Source organism: Lithobates pipiens, unplaced genomic scaffold (genome assembly GCF_037356315.1).
Source record: "Lithobates pipiens isolate NorthernLeopardFrog02 unplaced genomic scaffold, aLitPip1_a1.2 Scaffold_16, whole genome shotgun sequence".
In the NCBI taxonomy this organism is placed as follows: Eukaryota; Metazoa; Chordata; class Amphibia; order Anura; family Ranidae; genus Lithobates; species Lithobates pipiens.
In genome coordinates this window covers 318,038,505-318,061,940 of record NW_027507748.1, presented here as the reverse complement: position 1 = coordinate 318,061,940, position 23,436 = coordinate 318,038,505, and the positions used below count along the sequence as shown (strand labels likewise).

General features: G+C 44.0%; 1 protein-coding gene across 1 annotated transcript in view; it reads right to left on the bottom strand.

Moving 5' to 3' along the window:
* Nucleotides 1–22,965, bottom strand: part of GPR161 (G protein-coupled receptor 161) — a 42,361-nt gene extending 19,396 nt beyond the window's left edge. The window contains exons 1-4 of the mRNA XM_077481671.1: nt 22,872–22,965; nt 17,216–17,615; nt 4,569–5,290; nt 780–884 (exon numbers count right to left, since the gene is read on the bottom strand). Of these exons, the coding sequence (XP_077337797.1) occupies nt 780–884; nt 4,569–5,290; nt 17,216–17,574 (1,186 nt within the window). The 5' untranslated portion in view covers nt 17,575–17,615; nt 22,872–22,965. The remainder of the gene's footprint in view (nt 1–779; nt 885–4,568; nt 5,291–17,215; nt 17,616–22,871) is intronic.
* Nucleotides 22,966–23,436: the final 471 nt, after the last annotated feature.

Sequence of the window (23,436 nt, the reverse complement as noted above, 5' to 3'; positions counted from 1 at the left end):
ATGAAAACCACGTGTCCCAAAATTGTACACAGCATAATTGTTGTGCATATAAGATCTGTATCACAATTTTTCTTGATAAGTAAGGAAAGGGGTCTATGCCTAGACTTAACAGAGCTAGTTCTGGTGTTAAAGTGCATACAGTATCTGTAATTTCTGACATAAGGGCAAGAACATCTGTCCAGAAAGGTTTTAGAGCACTACAGTACTACATTGTGCGTAGGAGATTGCCATGACATTGGCATTCTTTCCAGCACAAAGGGGACAAATTTGGATTCATGGTATGTAGACGCATTGGGGTCATGTACCACCTATTAAGGATTTTTTGTGCATTGTACCAATGGTCCACACACGCTGAAGATTTGCTGTTATATTTTATTATCAGGAGCCATTGAGGTAAAGTAAATGTATATCGTATGTACAATATTCTCAGTTATTATGAGTAAACATGCTAGTGCAAAAATAAAATAAAGGCACTTTGGAGCTGAATGCTGTGTAGTATCTTTGTAGTTTGGGTTTGATACAACTGGGCCAGTGATGGGTTTCCCCAAACCCCCCCCCCAAGCAAAAGCAAATTACGTTTATTGATTTGAGGCTGACAGGACCTGTTTTCAAAAGATAGAAAAAAAAAAAAAAACTTCGCACAATATTAGCTTGGCTTATAATTTTTGCTCTATAAACACATCAGTGCAATAGTCTTTAAATTATTCCAGTATGCTCTGCTCCAGAGGAATCATTACCATGTTAATTATTATAATATGCAAATGAAAAAAGTACCATACCAGAATCATTTGAATAGCTCACTCCAGTATTTGTTGTAGTGCTTTGATGATCGGAGTCCTTCCCGCTGGCCATCAGCGCAGTTAGATGTGGAGATAACCCAAGATCTAGAAAATTCAATTGTAATTATTATTGTAATATTATTGGAACCAAAATAACCCACAACATATATGCTTTGGCAGTTTCAGACTTCCAGTTTTGGCCTTGGATTCCTCAAAGTAATAACACGGAGTCCTCAACACAAAGACCTGTTACAACAGCTTTGAGATAGAAGCACTGTTATCCATAAGAGTGTGTCCCAAAACGAAATTAAATTTCATTAGCAAATAAGTCTTCATAAAATACTGGTGTTGTGATAAAATAGGTCAAAAGCAAAGAGCGCCTCTTTCAAATGGTAACTAGTTTTGTGCAGGGTAAATACAGTGACTAAAAGAAGAGGAAGGAAGGGGGTGAAAAGAAAGAAGAGTAATATACACCTGTGCATCCATTTTACATGGATGCACCATATATTATATTTCAATGCTTCATTAGATTTGTTTATTTACAAATATCTTCAAATCCAACGTATTAGGGTTGACTTTTTTTTTTTCATTTTTATGTACATTTCCATTTCACATTGAAACCTTATTGGATTAATGTACCGTTGTGCTTATAAATTTACATAAACTGGCAGAAGTTATCGGACATTTTTTCAGAGAATATGAATAACACAAATACCACAAAAGACTTCAAGCTGTCATTGATGTTAAAGGGGGCAATACACAGTATTAAATGGTTCCCGGCCGCTGCAGTTATACCGCGTCAGGTTGGCTCCCCTGGGCGAGCTGCTGTAACCGTACGTCAGCCCTTTAAGACAATGTAGGAGATGACCGCCAGGCACCCGCGATCGCTTGTGACAGAGCAGGAACCGGGATCTGTGTAAACACACAAATCCCGGTTCTCTCAGGGGAGAGGAGAGAGATTGTGTGTTCATAATAAGTGGTTAAAGCCCTAAACCAGGAGTCCACAAACTTTTTCCACTTAAGGGCTGGATTCAATGTATGTGAATGCATAGAGGGCCGCATTCACTTGTTAATAAATGAAGATAATAATCTGGACCCCTTTACCTTACACAGCCCCTGCACTTCTGGACCCCTTTACATTACATGGCACCCATACCTCTGGACCCCTTTACATTACACAGCCCCCCACCAGTCCCCTGCTTCTGCACACGAGTAACAGAGGGATGGGGTGTTTTAAATGATTTTACTTTTTTCTTTATTTTTACACTGTCCCTTTAACCACTAGGCATCCGCGCTATAGCCAAAAGATGACTGCAGCGCGGACGCCAATTGCCTGGAGGCTGTCCCTGGACGTCCTGTTTACTTCCGCGTTTATCGCTCCCGCGAGCACGCATCGGGGAAGTTCTGTGCTGGCCGTGTCCCCTGGACACAGCCAGTCACAGATCGCTGTAAACGGCCAATCACAGCGGCCGTTTACAGCGCAATCGGCGTGCCAAATGAGAGATGATCTCATATGTAAACATATGGGATCATCTCTCATCGCCGGCTTTACCTCCTCACACAGACAGCGTGTGAGGAGGGAGAGATTAGCGGCTGCAGCGGCCGTAAGTAGTTAAAAAAAAAAAAAAAGTCCCACAATGTCACTGCAATCTGTCCCCAGTGTGCCACCTGTCCCCAGTGTGCCACGTATAATGCCATCTGTCATCAGTGCCACATCAGTGTCTTGTGCCATCAGTGCCACATATTAGTGCCATCTGTCATCAGTGCCACGTGTCAGTGTCACGTGCCATCTGTTATCAGTGTCACGTGTCATCAATGCCACATATCAGTGCCATCTGTCAGTGACACGTATAAGTACCATCTGTCATCAGTGCCACATTAGTGTCATCTGTGTCACATGTCAGTGCCACATATTAGTGCCATCTGTCATCAGTGCCACGTATTAATGCCATCTGTCAATGACACGTATAAGTGCCATCTGTCATCAGTGCCACATATTAGTGTCATCTGTCATCAGTGCCACGTCAGTCTTACTGTCCTGGTGCTCCAGGGCCTTCAAAAGTGTAATAGTTAGTCAACAAGTTAGATGTGTAATTTATGCTCCTAGAACACGCGATGGCGCTCCCTGCATGTTGGGCCTCTCCGAGTGGCTAGGCTGTGGAAAAGTCCCACACGTGGTATCGTAATACTCAGGAGGAGTAGCAGAATTTATTTTGGGGTGTCATCTGGTGTATACACATGCCAAGTGAGAGAAATAACCTATTACAATGACAATTTTGTGAAAAAACTAAAAATAAAAAATAAAATCTTAATTTTGCAAAGAATTGTGGGAAAAAATGACAACACCAAAAAGCTCACCATGCCTCTTACTAAATACCTTGGAATGTCTACTTTTAAAAAAGGGGTCATTTGGGGGGTATTTATACTTTCCTGGCTTGTTTGGGTCGCAAGAATTTAGATAGGCCACCAGTACATCAGGTGTGATCAATTTTGTATGATTTGCACCACAACTTGTAGACTCTAACTTTCACAAAGACCAAATAATATACACTAATTTGGGCTATTTTTACCAAAGATATGTAGCAGTATAAATTGTGGCCAAAATTCATGAAAAAAATAAAATAAATAATTTGCTAAATTGTATCACAGAAACAAAGAAAAATGTATTTTTTTCAAAATGTTTGATCTTTTTTTTTCATTTATAGCGCAAAAAATAAAAAACCCAGAGGTGATCAAATACCACCAAAAGAAAGCTCTATTTGTGGGAAAAAAAGGACACAAAATTAATTTGGGTACAGTGTTACATGACTGAGTAATCGTCATTCAAATTGTGAGAGCACTGAAAGCTGAAAATTGGTCTGGTCACGAGGGGGGTTTAAGTGCCCAGTTGTCAAGTGGTTAAAAAGAAATTCTGATTACTTTTATTGCAGTCAGAAGGAATGTAAATATCCCTTGTGACAGTAATAGGCAGTGAGAGGTACTCTTTATGGAGGGATCTCGGATCTAAAAGACCCCAATCCCTGCTTTGCACTTAAAACCATTCAAAACGCCAAGTTTGGCTGTTTTGAATGCAGTAATTTTTTAAAATTTGGTGCCTTTAAGTCTTCTGTAAACCACAAGTGATGTCATAACATCACTTCTGGGTTACTAGATCCGAGACCTTATCGAAGCCGATTCCAGCTTAGTTCGGGTCTCCGGCCAGCTGGCGGATGTGCCGGCTGGTCGTCCGGGCCGCCTGGTGGGAAGGGAGAGCAGAAGGCGGCAGGAGGGTGTCCCCTCCCGCTGCTTGGAATAACAGCCAAGCGGCTTCTTAGCCGCATCGGTTATTATCCCAAGAAAGCTGACCGGGTTAAAATGTCAACAGGCCAGGTGTATGTGAATTCATCACATGCGCTGACATCACTCTTGGGCCCCATTCACACTTGAGCACAGCGGGAACGTGTTCCTGCTCATGTTTTTTTGAGTGTTAACACATGTTGTGCATATAAGTAGTGCAATATTCAGTGAAAGTAACTGGCATGCTCGTGGGGTCAAGGCACTCTCCTGTGCAACTTAGCTACAGAAAAGCCATGTTTTGTCAGAACTCTTTTTGAAGACAAAGCAATGCAATTCATTTTACCACAAGGTGAGGTGCCCATTGAATGCAGTATGTATTTCCACAGAAGGATGTCTTTTATTGTTTAATTTAAAGAACTTAGGTATGAGTCAGGCATAAGAACTAGTCCTCACATTCTTAGAAAATATTTTCATAATGGTCAAAACTTACATAATCAAGTCTACAGGACCTACCTGTTATTCGATTGGAAATACTGAACATTCGTGAAGTCCTATGCTGTTGATGGAATGGATCTCTATACTTGTTGCCAAAACACATGCTTAGAAGCTCCTTACGCACAGTCTTATTCCAAAGTCCATAAATAAGAGGGTGACAAATTGCACTTGTGAAGGATAGCCAAGTAGCTAAAGTCTCCACTATGGGAGAAACACTGTTTTTCCCCCATAAGGCCTCAGTGCTTATGACAATCATGTAAGGCCCCCAGGTAAGCACAAAAGCACCAATAACTACTAATATTGTTATAAAAGCTTTACACTGGTTGGCTGAATAGACAATACTTGAAAACCCATTTCTCCTGCTCCCCGATGAAGATGTAGAAGTACTGGAATTTTTTCTCCCATTCTTCTGAGGAGCTTCTTGAACGATAATGACAGTTCCACAGTGGATCTTTCTAGCTTTTATTCGGGCCACTCGAAATATGAAGCCATAGCAAATCATCATAATGATAAAAGGCAGCAAAGCACACCAAATCTGCCAAAAGGCTGTATAGCCAGCCTCTTTGTGCCATGCAGCAACGCACATCCACTTGAAGTTATCAAACTCCAGTGAGGACCATCCAAAGAGGGGTGGAAGACATCCTATGAGAGAATGGAGCCAAACATATGCTATAGCCAGGACTGCGCGATTTCCTGTAATCTTCATAGGGTATACCATTGGGTAAAGGACAGCATAATACCTGCAAAAAAAAAAGTAATATATAAACAAATAATAAAAATAAAATTAATTAAAAATGTACTTATTTTAGTTAGAATATGAAAAGCTGCAGTAGTTGCAGCCCGCTGAAATGAATAGGCTGTCTTGATGCAATGCACAAAAAAAAAAAGGGCTCCTTTACATGGACGAGTCCGTGTACGGAGCCCGCTCTGCTCAGCAGGGGATAGCTCTGTCGATCCCCGCTGAGCAGGAAGATGACAGGTACGTCTCTGCACACCTGTCAGAGCGCCGCTCTCCCCTATGGGGGATCGGCTGAAGACGGACAGTAGAGTCCGCCGTCGCCTGATCTGATGACGGATGGAAAAATATGTTTTTCCTCCTTCACACTTTTTCGGATCAGAGCGGGTCGGATATCACCGCTGACAGCCTTCCCTCCATAGACCTCTATGGAGTGTCTGTTCAGGTCCGCCTAAAAAACTGACAGGTGGACCTGAACGGATCGTCCGTGTGAAAGAGGCCTTAAAGTGATAATACAGATATATGTTTTTTTTTTTTCAATAACAAATATATTATGCATACCTGCTCTGTGCAGTGGTTTTGGACAGAGCACCCCCCATGACTCCTCTTTTCAGGTCCCCATCGGCACTCCTGGCCCCTACTCTTCACTGCTTGTTACTAGGGCACTTATGCGTGCTTGCTCTTGAGCCCCGCTCTGTGTGTCCATAAGACACATAGAATGGAGCTTCGGGCCTTGGCCCCTCCCCCACTCCCTCTTCACTGGCTGTGATTGACACCAGCAGGATCCAATGGTTCCCGCTGCTGTCTCTCAGCCAATCAGGTGGCTGCTCTCATGCACATCACTGGATCTGGCTTCGGTAAGTATAAGGGGGGCGCGATGGTAGCTGCATACTGAAGGTTTTGTACCTTCATGGATAAAATCCATGAAAGTAAATAAATTTCAGCCTTTAGAACTACTGTAATGTTGTATCTATCAATTCACACCCCTGATGTCCAACCTGCGGCTCTTTGGCACCTGTTGGGTGGACCCTCAGTCTGTTTTCCATACCTAGTTGTTTACTTAAAATGGAACTGTGTGTGTGTGCAATATATATATATATATATATATATATATATATATATATATATATATATATATATATATATATATATAAAACAAGGTTTTAAATACCAGAGAGACATACTATATTGCTTCTACATTAAAGGCCAAGTTCACCTTTCAACATAATACACCCATATTTAGGTTGTAACATGTTTCACCTTTCTCACCCCTTCAACCTTCCACTGTTACAGCAGGTGGAGGATCTTCTCTATGCAGCCTCTGTCGCATTTAAAACAAAAATGGCCACATCTACTCATTCTCAGCAATCTGTGACTAAGGAACTAAAAGTGAGACAGCTTGTAGTTCTCAATGGACTGCTAGGGAGCTTATGAGCACCTTTGTAGTACAATTCTTCTTTTTCCAGCTTTGTAACCGAAAGCCTGTATGGAGGTACTGCACAAAACGGGAGAGCATGCAGGAGCCAGACATTGCACCTGTGATCCACTGATTACAGGTGCAACGCTTTGCAGGCTCCTATGAGAAATAATAAATGCACAGCGGCTGCAATTGATGGGCACAATGGCTGCGATTGATGGTACAGTGAGGCTGCAATTGATGGTTTTTCTGTTTGTCTGCGACCCCTCAAAAAAAATGTTGTTCTACAAAAATATGTGCATTTATAATTTTTTTCTAAAAACTGAACTTTAAAAACTCCTTTAAAGTATGCCTGAAGCCCCATACACACTATCAGTTTTTCTGCTGAGTTTTTCCTTCAGGTTTACCAAAACCATGTAGTGCAAAGGTCTGCCTGATTGCATTCAAACTCCTAAGGTTTGACCTATTATATGGTTTTGGTAAATCTGAAGGAAAAAAAAAAAAATCTGCAGAAAATCTGATAGTGTGTACGAGGCTTAAAGAGGGAGTCCACCTACAAAAAAAATTATTAAAAGCCAGCAGCTACAAATACTGCAGCTGCTGACTTTAAATAAATGGACACTCACCTGACCCAGGGTCCAGCGATGTCGGCAGCCGACGCCGAGCAATCGACCAGTTCTTGGCTGCTGCCGCCGCCAGTCTCCTTGAGGGAATCAGGAAGTGAAGCATTGTGGCTTCACTTCCTGGTTCCCTACTGCGCATACGTGAGTGGCGCTGCATGTCGTAAGCGGTCCCCGCTATCTCCTGGGACCTGTGTGTTTCCCAGGAGACAGCGGGGGGCGGTGACTCTATTCCTAGGAAGGAGTCTCTTACCGGAAGTGGGTGCAGATACCTGTATTATACAGGTATCTGCCCCCTCCCTCACCCCTGAAAGGTGCCAATTGTGGCACCGGAGGGGGGGGGGAAATCCGATGAGCGGAAGTTCCACTTTTGGGTGGAACTCTGCTTTAAGTGCTTGTTCTACCTGTACACTGAACAGCACCCAGTTGTAGAACTACATTCACTGAATATTTTGTGTGGCTCACTTGAAGAGGTCGGGGGTTCTACTTAAAAGGGGTTGTAAACCCTCACCGTTTTTCACCTTAATGCATGAAAAACCTCCCGTGCTGCAGCTCCGGCCGGTGTCTCTTTTCCCCGATTGGATAGACCGATAGCAGTGCAGCCATTGGCTCCCGCTGCTGTCAATCAAATCCAATGACGTGGGCAGCAGAGCTGAGTCCTGCTGTCTGTGTCTACGGACACAGCAGCAGGATACGGGAGTGCACCCCCACGAAAGAGAGCGCTTCTCCGACGGGGCACTTGAGAAGAGAAGGAGCCAGGAGGGACCCCAGAAGAGGAGAATCAGGGCCACTCCGTGCAAAACCAACGGCACAGCAGAGGTATGTCATGTTTATTTTTTTTAAACCCGAACCTTTACAACCACTTTAAGACCCTCTATAATCATGAAATTTAAAGTACAACTAAAGGCAAGTATTATTTTTTTGGATAGAGTGTAGATGGATTAGAAGTTAACACCTGTCAGTTTTTATTGTTCTCTGTGCCTCCAATATTACCCCTCTCTCCATTTGTCCCGTTTACCATTATTATTGAAAGTGAAATTTTAAGTCTTCCCCCGAAAATAATAGGAGGGGAAATCTTCCAATGGGGACACTAATTCTGGTGACCTGGGGGGCTCCCAAGGATTCCCTTAATTTGCAAGGATTTCCTCTCCCCCGGCTATGGGAAGTTATTGGGAAATTAACTGACCCATGCTGACACTGCTAAATTTATCCTGGGCATCTAGACATCATTGACCTTAAAGTGCAAGTTCACCTTTACAGAAAAATCTGTAAGGTGAACTTACACAGGGCCCTCACCTCGCCCCCCACCCCCCGTCCCACTGACCTGCATGGCGGCGTTTGCCCATTCTGAGCCCCAGTATAGCCGCCGCCTTCTTCCCCGCTGAGAGGACAGGCTACGTGGGTTCTGATTTGTGGGCGCTGACCAATTATAATGCTCCTAAACGTCCCTCCTGACGGGGTACATTTAGGAGATTAAGCTCCGGGGATTTCTAAGCCCCGGAGCTGTGAGGCGCTATACCCGGGCTCAGAACAGGCAATCGCCAACATGCAGGTCAGCGGGGGAGGTGTTGATGGCAAGGTGGGGGTCTTGTGTAAGTTCATCTTACAGATTTTTCTGTAAAAGGTAAACTTACCCTTTAAGCACAAATTTGTTGAGATAAATTTGTCCTATTTGTTAAAAACCTGATCATTTATAGTACTCCTCATTTTAACAGCATGGCACAATGGTTACCAAGAAATGCTATTCTTAATTTAAATGCATTTCGTTGATTCAAAGCTACATGCCATAGACAAAGCTAAAAAAAAAAAAAAAAAACAGTTGCGGCTTGTAATATCTTGCCAGTGAATTCTACCCCAAGAGCAATTTTTTTAAGAATGTGGCAAGAATGAAGCAAATATATCTGATCACCGTTCTCCCAACAGCTGAACTCCTACTTCCACTCTTAGCAAAACAAACCTGACATATAAGCCATACACGACCAAGCTTATGTCAACTGCTGAGAGGTAGCAGCTGTTCAATCTAACTCCAAGAGAAGAAAGAAGCGTCTCAATGTCTCCTTTTCTTAGTGAACGATATTTGGCAATTGTGCAATAAATATTCAATAGAATAGAAGTCTATGTAACAACAACCCCACATCAAGCTAAAGCTGCACACAATATTTGCACATGTAGAAGGTTAGAGTGATGCTAAACTCACACCGTTTTAATTTATATTATCCCTTCTATTTCTGTATGTGGATGATAGCACTGTAATTATTTATTTCTTTTATTTAAAAACACTAGTACCATTTTCCTAATCGATATACAGCTGTCACATGACCCAGATCTTTCCCAGACGGTTTACAGGGAAACCTAAGCAGGAGGATCTTCTAGTCGTCCGCTGCTGGTCACATAGTCAAACAATAAACAGTTTTGGAATACAGAGTAAAACGAGTCACCATCAATAAACTGTTTAAAATTGTCATACAAATATACATTTGAAATCAAATCTTTATTATTTTTTTACATCATGGTGTGGGTGGATTTTGGCCAGTCACAGTCTTTGTCACCCCCTCTAGCTGTTTCATAGAACAAGAGGGAGATGAAGCCTCCATCAATGTACATATAATATCCCACTCCCATTGTGTTTAGCTGGATAGTGGGCATGGAGGAAGGAGGGAGGGAGTGGGCTGCCATTTACCATTGTGTATATGCCCACATGTGACTATAGTCACATGGGCTGCTCAGATTTTAAAGGAGGAAACCCACTGAAAACTGAGAATGTGCAGAGCTGCCAACACTGCTCTTAAAAATCCCTAGCTGAATTGGGGACATAAAACAGAAAGTGGAGATAGAAAACCACAGAATCAATCAGGTTTTTTGCAGAATACAGACAACGAATCTCATAGTGGCTAAGTGAATATGAACAGCATGTAATACGCCATTTGATTTTTTTTATGATATGAGTTTAGTGATAATTTAAGTGATTGTAAATAGAGTTTTTTTTTTTTTTTTAAGCCTCATGTACACTGCTGCTGGTAAATGGACGTTCAGAGGCAGTTGGATGCCTTTTCCAGCTGCCCCTGAACTCATCCAAATGTTATCTTATGTGTACATGTACACAGGCTTGTTTACTGACATTTTTAGGCAGTTGCGTTTAGAGGCTTTTCTTTGAAGGCAAAAAATGAGTTCAGACGCAGATTTTTCCGGCGTTTAGGAGCGTTTTTAAAGGTTTTTTTTTTTTTTTTTTTTTTATACATTACAAAACCTAAAAATTATGAAAAATAATTATGAAAAAAAAAAAACCACTAAAAAGCATTTTTAAATCTTGTAATTGCTTGCAATGCTTGATAGACCAGTGATGGCGAACTTATGGCATGTGTGCCACAGCCGGCACGCCGAGCCCTCTCTGTGGGCAGGTGAGGATGGCAGGCTGAACATGTAGTGGGGATTGAGCCAATACGAATGCCGTGTCTAGGATGGGCATGGACGAGATAAAGAGTTGCTCCGGATTGGATGGAAGGCAGAACATGTGGTGGGGGGGGGGGGAAGATTAGTAGTTTTGCACTCCAATCTTCCCGCCGGACTCGCATTTCGGCGGACAATCTGGCCGTGTGTGTGCTAGTCCGTTGTACTTTTGAAATGAGCGGACTTTTCCCGCCCGGAGAAAAGTCCGCTCATTTCGAGCGGGTCTCCAGGTAGGCGGGGCCCGCGAAGGAGACGTCGCTGGCCCCGCCACCTGGTATGGACTTAAAGGGGAACCCCAACGCCGGAAAAAAAAAATAAATAATCGGCGTGGGGGTTCCCCCCAGGTCCACATCAGACCCTTGTCCGAGCACGCTACCCGGCCAGCCAGGAAAGGGGGACGAGCGAGCAGCCCCCCTCCTGAGCCGTACCAGGCCGCGTGCCCTCAACATGGGGGGTGCCTTGGGGAAGGGGGAGCCGCGCAGCCCCCCCCACCCCAAAGCACCTTGTCCCCATGTTGATGAGGACAAGGGCCTCTTCCCGACAACCCTGGCCGTTGGTTGTCAGGGTCTGTGGGCGGGGGGCTTATCGGAATCCAGGAGCCCCCTTTAATAAGGAGGCCCCCGGATACCGGCCCCCCACGTTATGTGAATGAGTATGGGCTACAATGTACCCCTACCCATTCACCTGTAAAATAAAGTACAAAAAAAAAAAAGACAACACACAAGATAAAATAGTTTATTGCACAGCTCCGGGGGTCTTCCGTCTTCGGGGGTCTTCTCCCCAGACTCCTCCGCTATCTTCTTCTAGCTCTTTTGCTAGTGGAGGAGCCCGGCTTTCTTCCTCGCCGCGGCCTCTTCTTACAACTTCGGGGGTCTTGTCCCCCTCTTCGGTCTTCTGTCGCCGCCGCCTTCTGTTCTTCTCCTGAAGATGTTGACTCGACGCTCTCTCTGGCCGCAATGCCAGGGACACGCTGCGCGGCAACTTATATAGGGACAAGGGGCGGGGTCATCGGTTGATGTCACATGGGTTGATGTCACATGGTGACCCCGCCCCCTTACGATGTCACAGTCCCGGAGGATGCTGGGACTGTCGCCATGTGACATCAACCCATGTGACATCAACCGATGACCCCGCCCCTTGTCCCTATATAAGTTGCCGCGCAGCGCGTCCCTGGCATTGCGGCCAGTCAACATCTCCGGGAGAAGAAGAAGAACGGAAGGCGGTGGCGGCAGAAGACCGTGCCACCGCCTGTAAAAGAGCTAGAAGGCGCGGTGGCCCGGCAGAAGAACCGAAGAGGGGGACAAGACCCCCGAAGTCGGAAGAAGAGGCCGCGGCGAGGAAGAAAGTCGGGCTCCTCTGCTAGCAAAAGAGCTAGAAGAAGATAGCGGAGGAGTCTGGCGAGAAGACCCCCGAAGACGGAAGACCCCCGGAGCTGTGCAATAAACTATTTTATCTTGTGTGTTGTGTTTTTTTAGTACTTTATTTTACAGGTGAATGGGTAGGGGTACATTGTACCCCATACTCATTCACATAGGGTGGGGGGCCGGTATCCGGGGGCCCCCTTTTTAAAGGAGGCTCCTGGATTCCGATAAGCTCCCCACCCGCAGACCCCGACAACCAACAGCCAGGGTTGTCGGGAAGAGGCCCTTGTCCTCATCAACATGGGGACAAGGTGCTTTGGGGTGGGGGGGCCGCGTGGCCCCCCCTTCCCCAAGGCACTCCCCATGTTGAGGGCACACGGCCTGGAACGGCTCGGAGGGGGGCGCGCTCGCTCGTCCCCCCCTTTCCTGGCCGGCCGGGTAGCGTGCTCGGACAAGGGTCTAATGTGGACCTGGGGGGACCCCCATGCCGATTTTTTTTGGCGTTGGGGTTCCCCTTTAAGTCCATACCAGGTGGCGGGGCAAGCGACGTCTCCTTCGCGGGCCCCGCCTACCTGGAGACGCGCTCGAAATGAGCGGACTTTCCTCCGCGTGTGTGGGCGAGTCCGTTCATTTCAAAAGTAGGGCGGATAGTACGGCGGACTTAGTACATCGTATTAGTCCGCTGAAAAAGTGCAGTGTGGGCAAGTAGCTCGTTCGGAAAGTCCGCCAGACTAAGTCCGTCGGATAGTCGGCTACGTGTGTACGCGGCATAAGTGTACATGCTGTGTGGGGAATAAATATGTTTAGCTGTGTACACTGTTTCTGTGTCTCTTCAAATAGAATCTATTCCTTGGGGACCTTTTTTTTCCCCTTCTTGTTCCCAACATTGCCACTAAATATGGAAGGGTATGGTCAGAATAACGTTGCGTATATGCTGTCTGTATTACTCTCTATCAAAGCTGTCAGAGAAGCCTTTTCTGTAGGATATGAAGAGGAAATAAATGAAAGCTGCAGACGTCTCATGCTTTGTGTTGGCTATTCAGGTTTATCTGGCTGAGAATGCCTGCTAGATTTAGCAGAGACCACTGCAGTACAGTGAGATGTAAATACATATAGTTTTTGTCCCTGCCATCCCCCTGTATTTCATGACACCAGAGTCACATGACCGACAGTCCAGAAATTGGAATCACTGGCATTATACAGGGAGGTGTAGAGCTGTTGCTGCTGGGAGTTTGCACTCGATGTGCAATAAACTGCACAGGCATTGTGAGTGAACCGCATTGGTAAAGCATTGCTACAGTTGTCCTTGAGTGTTCACATTCAGAGGGATGTTTCCTGGACATATAGAACTGTGAACATAGTCAGGAAAGAGAGATTTACAAGTAGTCTTCTGCTACGGCAATGCAAGGCAACCAGTACATCTTCAGCTGGAGTAGAACTACCGATCTCAACATACCTTGGCAACCAAAGAGTGCATAATGTGCCCCAGCAGGGCATGGGGGGACTGGAAGTTCTGCTGCAGCTGGAGAGTTGCTGGTTGCATGTCACCTCCTGTAACAGGATTTCTTTATCATCCAGCTGGTGCTTCTACTGAACAACTAGTAATGTAAAGTGCACCTGTCATGCAACTTGAGTGTATTGAATATTAACGTATAGTTAATGAATGGTGGTAGAATGGTGATACTGGAATTTGATTGCACAGTGCTAGAACGGCTTCCAAAAAATGTAACTTTTGTCAAAATAGGTTCTAGTTTTAGCTCTTCTTGTACAAAACACTATGACTACATAGTGAATACACAATGATTTCTGATGTGTCCTATTTTCACCCCCAGACATCACAGTACACGCTTATCAGGTTCTGTATATGTTGGCACTTTGAAGTGAATACCTTGGTTTTGTGTTGCAGTTTGGGCACTCAGGCTCAAAAAGGTTCGCCATCACTGTGATAGACCATTTAATATGGTAATTACTAATGATCCTTTGATCCAAAACACCACTAGCATTGCTCTAAGCTGAAGTAGAATGGAAATTTGACCCATATGTTCACATTTTAAGATTTGAACCAGATGACCCCCACCATTGAGCTTGACACCCTCCCTACTTGATCAAACATAGTTGCATGAAATTTAATGGGGGGCATGCCTACATACTCATTTGTGAGTTATATTAAACGAAGGCTTATACAGGGGGATGGCCCCCTTTTTGCTATTTGTTATATTACCATATTAAGTAGGTCTTTTCCTCTTCACATCAACTGGAATGGGTGGAACGCATTGTTGTTGAGGCGTGGAACGCACGCCAGGCCGCAGTTTTACCCTAACCGGAAGTGTGGTTGTTCTTATCCCCAATCATGCCTTCCAGGTCCAAGTAGATTAGATATATGGGTGGAACGCATAATAACGGAGGCGTGGAACGCACGCCTGTCCGCCATCTTGGATATACCGGAAGTGGGCATGATTGTGACACATGGGGGAATGGCATCACTTCATTGTGTAAGTACCTATATAAGGCAGTATGTCAGTAGTGTGAGCCCACCCCAGATGATGACCCGTAGGTCGAAACGCGTCGGGAGGACTCCACTACTGCCATTTTTCCTCTGACATGCTTCATTATTCATCTTGGAAATGTGAGTTTGAGCAATTTTTTTATTAAAGTTTTTTTAAAAAAAACGTTATGCCATGTTGGCCTTGTTTCTTCATCTTCCATGCCTGAGTCGTTGTCGGATTTGTACATGCATATGAAGAACAGTGATTACATCTAGTCGTTTGTGTGGATCGTATATGGCACGATTGTCACATCCAATCTTTGGGACTACTTTGGCTAAGATTATAAGCTATGATTGACCCCTGAGGCGTATGTCTGCTAGGGTCATACAGATCCGGTAAGCCTGTACCCTATAAGGTGGTGGGACCGTCACAGGGTGAAATATTATCTTCTTTGGTCATAACACCACAGAATCCTGGCTGTTATCACAACACGTTTGGATTGACATCTTGCACGTTTTCATATGGACTATATGTTTGTTTATGGACTTTATCACTGTCACTAGTTATATTCGTATATGTTTATGATTACTGTTTGGTTTTCCTTTTCACTGGGATAAATATCCACACAGTTCCTATTTTGATTTACACATATACTCACAGATCACTATATATATATTTTTTTCCTATTTTCAGTTTCAATACATGATTATCCCCTTTTTCCCTTTGTTTGGGGTTATTTTATACATATTTTGATACACAGGAGCACGCATAATTTTGCATCACTTTAAGAATCTCATATATATAAGTTGAGCGCTTACACTTCATTCTTGACATAGTTGCATGAAATTTAATATCTGGCCGTTTGAATTTCATTTTGCCCTCATGTTAGGTTTTCCAACTTCAGCAACAACAGCCTCAGGAGCATTTCCTCACATATGCTCATTATGGGATCCATAGTCAAAGCACCAAAATTCAAAGGAGGTATATACAAGTACATTGCTCTCTCAGCTACTGCTACTCACTCTGGTCTCACAGAATGGCTGAAATAGTTAATAAATACAGTTTTTTGTGCTTTGAGAGGGTTTACTGATGTTATCTTAAATAAACTCTCCTAGACGCAAATGTGGCAAAACGCCACAAAATGCGACTCAACGTGGCATGCAAACGTGGCTAAACGGGCCTTTTCAAATGCTGGTTTCAAGCCATCAAGAAAAACGTTCAGAAGATATTGCCTGAGCGTCCCGTCTACATTAGGCCTTACCTGCTCTGTACAATGTTTCAGAGCAGCTGTGATCCTTCTCCTCTGGGGTCCCCTGCCAGCGCTCCTGGCATCTTCTCCCTTGCCGAGTGTCCCCCAGAGCAGCAGGAGCCAATGGTTCCCACTGCTGCCTCAATGGCCAGTGAGGAGAGAGAAGAGGGAAAGATGCTTCTCTCAGGCAGACACAGCACTGGATTGCGATCAAGCTCAGGTAAGAAAAAAGAAAGATTGGATAGAATACATTAAGGCAAACAACTTTCTACCTCTACTACCAATTTAATTGGATGCTGTTGCTTTAGGTAGTATAAATTTTCATTCATTCCTGACACAGCTGTGAGTGCAAAGAAAACATTCTCTGAAGACTGATGATTACTCTTCCAGCTCTAGTACACTGCAGACAATGAAGATATATTGGTTTCATTAGTGCACCTTATCTTCTGTTCTTTTTCCTTTTTTTTTTTTTTTTTTAAGTTACAGTATATAAAAGTATGACTAATGCATAAAAAGGGAACGCATATAGAGAAAGCTATAAGCTGCTATCCCCTGCAAACTTTATTTCCTTCCTTATGTTATAGTAGGTGGTGACTGGTGAACAGGTACTGACTCCATTACTTCCATACTGCCTGAATGACTTCCCGGGGTCATTATGAGCATTTGCATAAATGGCTCATTCAGACTAACAGTGAATTCAGGAACACAGTCGCTACTAGATAACACTGTTGATATTGGCATGCTCAAACATTACATGTGTATAGCAAATATGTAGGGACTTTCTGGCATGGATGTGAATATATTCATGTTTATAAGCCCTCAAAGGGGGAAAAAAAAGCTAGTTTCAGAGACTAAAAGCACAAACTTATGGCATATTTAATGTTACATAATTGCTCTGACTTGTAGATATGAACAGGGTTATTCAATAACACCTTAAAGTGGAACTAAGGATATAATACTTACCTTCTCACCAAGGGCCCAAAGTCCATGAGGGATCCCTTGCTAATGCTAGTATCTTCTTTCCAGCTCTGGTCTTTGGACATCTTCATTGACCAGTGCGGAATGACCTAACGCCTATGCAGGTGTTTGTCATCCCAACGCACAGGGACCGTGTCATTTGTGTAAAATGATCTGAGCATGTGCAGCTCAGCTTATATACCACAGAAGACTGTGAGCAGGCAGGTCGGTGCATTTTAATGCATGCCACTTCTGTAATAAATAGAATGCCTGCTCCTAAGGTTTGGTATGATGCCTTTAGTTCTGATTTAGTCCTAGGTCCAATCAAAAATCTATGTGGAAAGACACTCACTTTAGTAAACAGCAGTATGTTAATGGTTAAAACGACTTACCTGTCTATTGCTATTATGCCCAAAGTAAGCATACTGGCAGAGCTGATCAACATATAAAGAAGGGCAGAGAAATTGCACCACACCACTCCGAATATCCATTCTCTTAAAATAGAGCTGACAACAACAAATGGAAGCACCAGCATAGACAGCAGCAGATTGGAGAACGTCAGGCTAAACACAAACTTGTTGCTGAGGGAAAGCAAATATGACTTCTTGTACAATACAATCACAATGACAAGATTGCCCAGGCATATCAGAATGTCAATGATGATAATAGCAATGGATTCGGCTACTATAGTAGCCCCATTTTCTGCAGTTTCACTTCCCATGCCATTTTCTCCAGAAGAGTTGATGCTCATTGTCAAACACAAAGCAATCCGGTTTGAAACATGCTGGGAACCTAGAAGAAGAAAACAAAAAAGTGAATTTTAAAAAATCAAATCAATAAATTAAGTATTTTAAAAGGAGTGATATCTTTTTTTTTTTTTGGGGGGGGGGGGGGGGTTAAAGTGACACTAAATGATATTGTTTAGCGTCACTTTAACCACTTGCCGGCAGACTCCTTCACATCTCCAGATTTCTTATTTTTTTGTTTCCTGCGGTGATCTGACTTCCTGTTGGAGGGTGACTGCATTCATTCTCCACGATCCCACTGTATGTAGGAACATAGTTATCCTCTCTTGCTTGCTTCTGAGATGGATTTGGGACTACGGATTATGGGATTTGTATTGAAAACAGAGAAGTTTATGTGACCGCAACATTGACTTCAGCGCTGTGTTTACTGGAGCCAATCCTTTGGATCTCCAGTGCCGTCATTTTGAATGTGGGAGCCAGCTGTGACTTCCTGCTTTTTCACAGCCGAATCCCCACTGTGCATGTGTGTGGGATTGTGCTGTGCTGGTCCTGCAGCCTCCTGGGGTGTATGCACAGAACTTTCTTTTTAAGTGAAGTTCCACTTTAAAGAATAAGTACCCCTTTGTTAGGATGTTACAACCATGTTACCAAAGAGCACTTGCTGGCACCCCTCCGATCCCCTCCCCACACCCGCTGTCACAATTTAAAAGGAGCGCGGCCCTGCAGGGCTCCACTCACATGGCCACATCATTTATTCACAAAGTTCTGTGAATGAATGAACTACAACTACTGTCTGCCAATGCAGCAGACAGGTTGTACTTCTCAATGAACTGTGAGGCCGCTGGTGATGGCTCTCGTAGTTAATTGATCTTCCTGCTCTCCAGAAACTGTCTGCCCCGTAGGGGGCGAGGACAGATACAGTGAGGGAAAAAAGTATTTGATCCCCTGCTGATTTTGTACCAGTCTATTTTAACAGTAAGGGACAGAACAAGAGCATCCAAAAGCAAACAAAAATGCATTTCAAAAAAGTTATAAATTGATTTGCAACTTAATGAGTGAAATAAGTATTTGATCCCCTATCAATCAGCAAAATTTCTGGCTCCTAGGTTTCTTCTATACAGGTAACTCTCTTAAAGGGAGTGCTCCTAATCTCAGCTTGTTACCTGTATAAAAGACACCTGTCCACAGAAGCAATTAATCAGATTCAAATTTCTCCACCATGGCCAAGACCAAAGATCTGTCCAAGGATGTCAGGGACAAGTTTGTAGACCTACACAAGGCTGGAATGGGCTACAAGACCATCGCCAATCATTTTGGTAAGAGGATGACAACAGGTGGTACAATTATTGGCAAATGGAAGAAACACAAAATAACTGTCAATCTCCCGGTTTCTGGGGCTCAGTGCAAGATCTCACCTTGTGGAGTTTCATCTTGAGAATGGCGAGGAATCAGCCCAGAACTATACGGGAGAATTGTGTCAATGATCTCAAGGCAGCTGGGACCATAGTCACCAAGAAAACAATTGGTACCACATTACTGAAATTCTGCAGCGCCCACAAGGTCCCCCTGCTCAAGAAAGCACATGTACAGGCCTGTCTGAAGTTTGCTAATGAACATCTGAATTATTCAGAGGAGAATTGGGTGAAAGTGTTGTGGTCAGATGAAACCAAAATCAAGCTCTTTGGCAATAACAAACTTTGCCATGTTTGGAGGAGGGGGAATGCAGCCCATGACCCCAAGAACACCATCCCCACCATCAAACATGTAAATGTGGCCTAGCTAGACTCCAGACCTTAATCCCATAAAAAAAATATGTGGAGGGAGATGAAGGTTCGAGTTACCAAACGTCAGCCTCAAAACCTTAATGACTTGGAGAGGATCTGCAAAGCGGTGTGGGACAAAATCCCTTTTGATATGTGTGCAAATCTGGTGGCCAACTACAAGAAATGTCTGACCTCTAATTGCTAACAAGGGTTTTGCCACCAAGTACTAAGTCATGTTTTGGGAAGGGTTCAAATACTTATTTCACGCATTAAAATGTAAATCAATTTATGACTTTTTTTTTTTTAAATACTTTTTTTCTGGATATTTCTTGTTATTCTGTCTTTCACGGTTAAAATATACCTACCATTAAAATTATAGACTGATTATTTCTTTGTCAGTGATAAAATGTACAAAATCAGCAGGGGATAAAATACTTTTTTCCCTCATTGTAGCTATACTGAGATTCTGCAGGAGCCTGACACTGCAACCACGCTCTGCTGGCAATGCAGGCAAGGTGAGCTTAGCCTTTAAGTAGAGGTTGTGTATGGATTATATTTGGAAAACAACGATATTGTTTAGTGTCACTTTAACTACTTGCCAGCAGAACTATTGGCAAAAGACAGGTACAGTGCGGTCAGCAATTTTGGGCAGGGCATCCATGGACGTCCTCCCAGAACCGTGACCCAGGGATACGCTCTATGGCCACGGTGTCCTCTGGACACAGCTGATCACAGATTGGGGTACAGGGCCAATTACAGTGGCCCTTTACCATGTGATCAGCTGTGTCCAGTGGACAGCTGATAGCAGGTAAACAGAGTTAAGAGAAACTAAGGCTGGCCATACACTATTCAATTTTCTTGTACAATTTTCCTTTAGATTTACCATAACCATTAGGGTTGTTGAATTTAATCGCAGTCATCTGCGATTTGGCATCGATGCTGCGACCGCTAAAAAAATGATTTTGGGATGCCCTCATCTATCTGCGTGCCGCGCTATGCCCCGCCCCTCCAAACGGAGCTGAAAGTGTTGTGCCCTGCCTCTCCACACTGAGCCATGAGCGTTAGCCACACCCTTCTTCCGTTGAGGTCATCCCCAGCAACGTGGGGAAACACCATTTTCGCTGGAGCCTGTGTGAGGTGTGATGCGGCTGGTCAGGTGACGTTGGTTCTGGAACCCGGAGGTCGAGCCGCAAAAGGTTTCCTCCGCTCTTCCTGGCTAACTGCAGCGGTGCCGGAGCTGTCCCTTTCCCTGGATAGCATCAAAGCTACATGCATGGCCCACCTTGTTCCATCCCCTGGCGTTCTAGGCTGGGGGCTGGTGGACACCGCAGTCCCCCCTCCCCAGACACATAGATCCAAGTGCTACTTTCCTGCGCACCTCCAGGTTCTGCCACTTCACTGGTATTGTTTTTCCCCCATTGGAGGCAGGCAGTCTCCTCTCTGGCTCCTGTAGCAAATCATTAGTTACTGTATGCACAAGTTACTTTAAAATAAACTTGATGGTGGACCTAACAAGCGACAATGCCATTTCATTAATTATGGTTCATGTCTTAGTGATTGATTCACGTCACAACTATCATGTCTGCAGTCTCTGACCCTCTCTTGTAGTATTTTGGAGGCAGTCTGGAGCTCCACTTTAAGTTGTTTGCTGTAATTTACAGTTTGCTACGTTGCAGGGAGTGTTTTTTTTTTTTTTTAGAACAGATTTAAAAAAAATTGAGTTCCTCTGACTGCTTGGATTTTTTGGATGAAAACCAAGCCCAGTAATCGTGATGCATTGCGGAATCTGATCGAATCGTGGAAAGGATAATCGTAATCGAATTGCGAGGTCAGTGAAGATGCGCACCCTTAATAACCATATAATATGAGGTCAAACCTAAACACTTTCAATTTGTATATACCGTATATACTCGAGTATAAGCCGAGATTTTCAGCCTCTTTTTTGAGGCTGAAAGTGCCCCCCTCGGCTTATACTCGAGTCATCGCCGTCTGCCTGCCCGATCAGCGTGTCGAGCAGACAGACGGCGGCCATTCTACTATTCAAAAGCCGCGCCTCCCTGTCACTCAATTTCCCAGCAGTCAGTGGTCCGCCTATCACGGACATCCGCTCATCCTCATACTACGGACGAGGATGAGAGGATGTCTGTGATAGGCGGAACACAGACTGCTGGGAAATTGAGTGTTCCGCCTATCACAGACGGAGGCGCGGCTTTTGAACAGTGGAATGGCCGCCGAGGCGCAGACGCCGTCTGTCAGACGAGAAGAGCGGCGATCCTGGCATGGCAGAAGCACACAGGCTCGGGACGCAGGCGGGACGCAGGCTCGGGACGCAGGCTCGGGACACAGGTAGGCTGGACACACAAGGCTGCACACACAGGGATGGACGGAGACACAGGGATGGACGGACACACAGGGATGGACAGGCATGTCTCACCCTCGGCTTATACACGAGTCAATAAGTTTCCCAGTTTTTTGTGGTAAATTGGGGGCCTCGGCTTATATTCGGGTCGGCCTATACTCGAGTATATACGGTAATGTAGGCAGGCTCTTGTACTACATAGTTGAAAATAAATCTAAAGTAAATTTAATAAGAAAATTGCATAATGTATGGCCAGCGTAAGAAAAAAAAATGTTTTCTTCAGACTCTTTAGAAGAAAAAAAAAGAAAAAAAAAAAAACAGTGGTAATTAAATACCACCAAAAGAAAGCTCTATTTGTGTGAAGAAAAAGATAAAAATGTCATATGGGTACATTGTTGCATGACCGCACAATTCAAAGTAGGCAGGAAGAGGGTGAAAGTGTCCGGCTTTGAAATGGTGAATACCCATCTCACCAATATTCACTCTCATGAAGGGACACCAAGGCTGAAAAAAAAAAAAAAAAAAAAAAGCATATGACATGTATGAATGTGTTGGATACCTGATCCTCCCCCGTTCTTACTATGTGAATATATCACATGCTTTTCTATATGATCTTACAAGAATAAAATAAGCTCTGCACATTGTTAATGTGCTGGTGACAGATTTGATCTACATGAATACAGGACAGAGGTTTGCTGTGGAAGCAAAGGGGCCCACCTGGAAACAAAGAGCGGGCAGCACCATTTATTAACCCTTTTCCTTGCAGGAATGTCTTTCTTACAAGATTCTCTAACTAGTGACAGAGACACTTTAAAAAGCATATAGAGACATGAAAGTAAAAAATAAAAAACAAACACTTGTGTTTATAAAACCTCCTACATTAAAAATGTGCCTTTTTTTAATAAACCCCAATTGTCAATGCTGCCACAGCAGGGTCATGCAGTAGCCAGGCATGCTGGTTGCTCCATTCAATTATAAATGATAATAGCAAGTATGCAGAGCATCCCTACAATCACAGCACCGTCCTCTGTGTGAAGTTGTGCTCGGTAGGAACGCCTTGCCTTCCCCATTGTTATATAGACAGCAGAGGCTCCAGCCCGCCAGATTCACCTTTCTCCATACATACGCCTTGCACCACGGAGCAACCGCCGTGTTACACAAAGCACATAGTTCCACTTACCTTTTGTTCCTCGGCTGCTAATACTGCAAAGATTCCATGCCTACAGCGAGCGTTCCAGATAGACCCGGAACTACAGGCCGGTGTCTTCTACCACTTCCGGTACGTGGAACGCAAGGGTGCGTCGCACTGCTGTCTACTACTTCCGTGTGATGCTGGTGATTGATTAGCAGAAGTGGATCTGTATTACAAAATCACAAAACCTGTTATAGAAAAATATACAATTTTTTTTATTTAATATACATGTATTAGCTTGTTATAAAAAAAAGGACATTCAATATGTGTTATTGCCCATAAAAAAAAAACTTCTGATATCTTATGCAGTTGCACGTTGTCACTGATTTTCATCATGTGCAAAAAAGTTTTTTTCTTGCATGTGGTTTGGTATAAGTAGAAGATGGCTAGGCTTGCCACCTTTTCTTCAAGCCAAATCCAAACACTTTAACGGCCTTTTGGTGCACTAAGGTGAGTAGTAATGCAGTGCGCATATTGAACAGTGGGTGTGGCCAAATAGCTCATGCTGACATCATGCCCCCCAGTGATGACAACCTGCCCCCAGACAGCCACC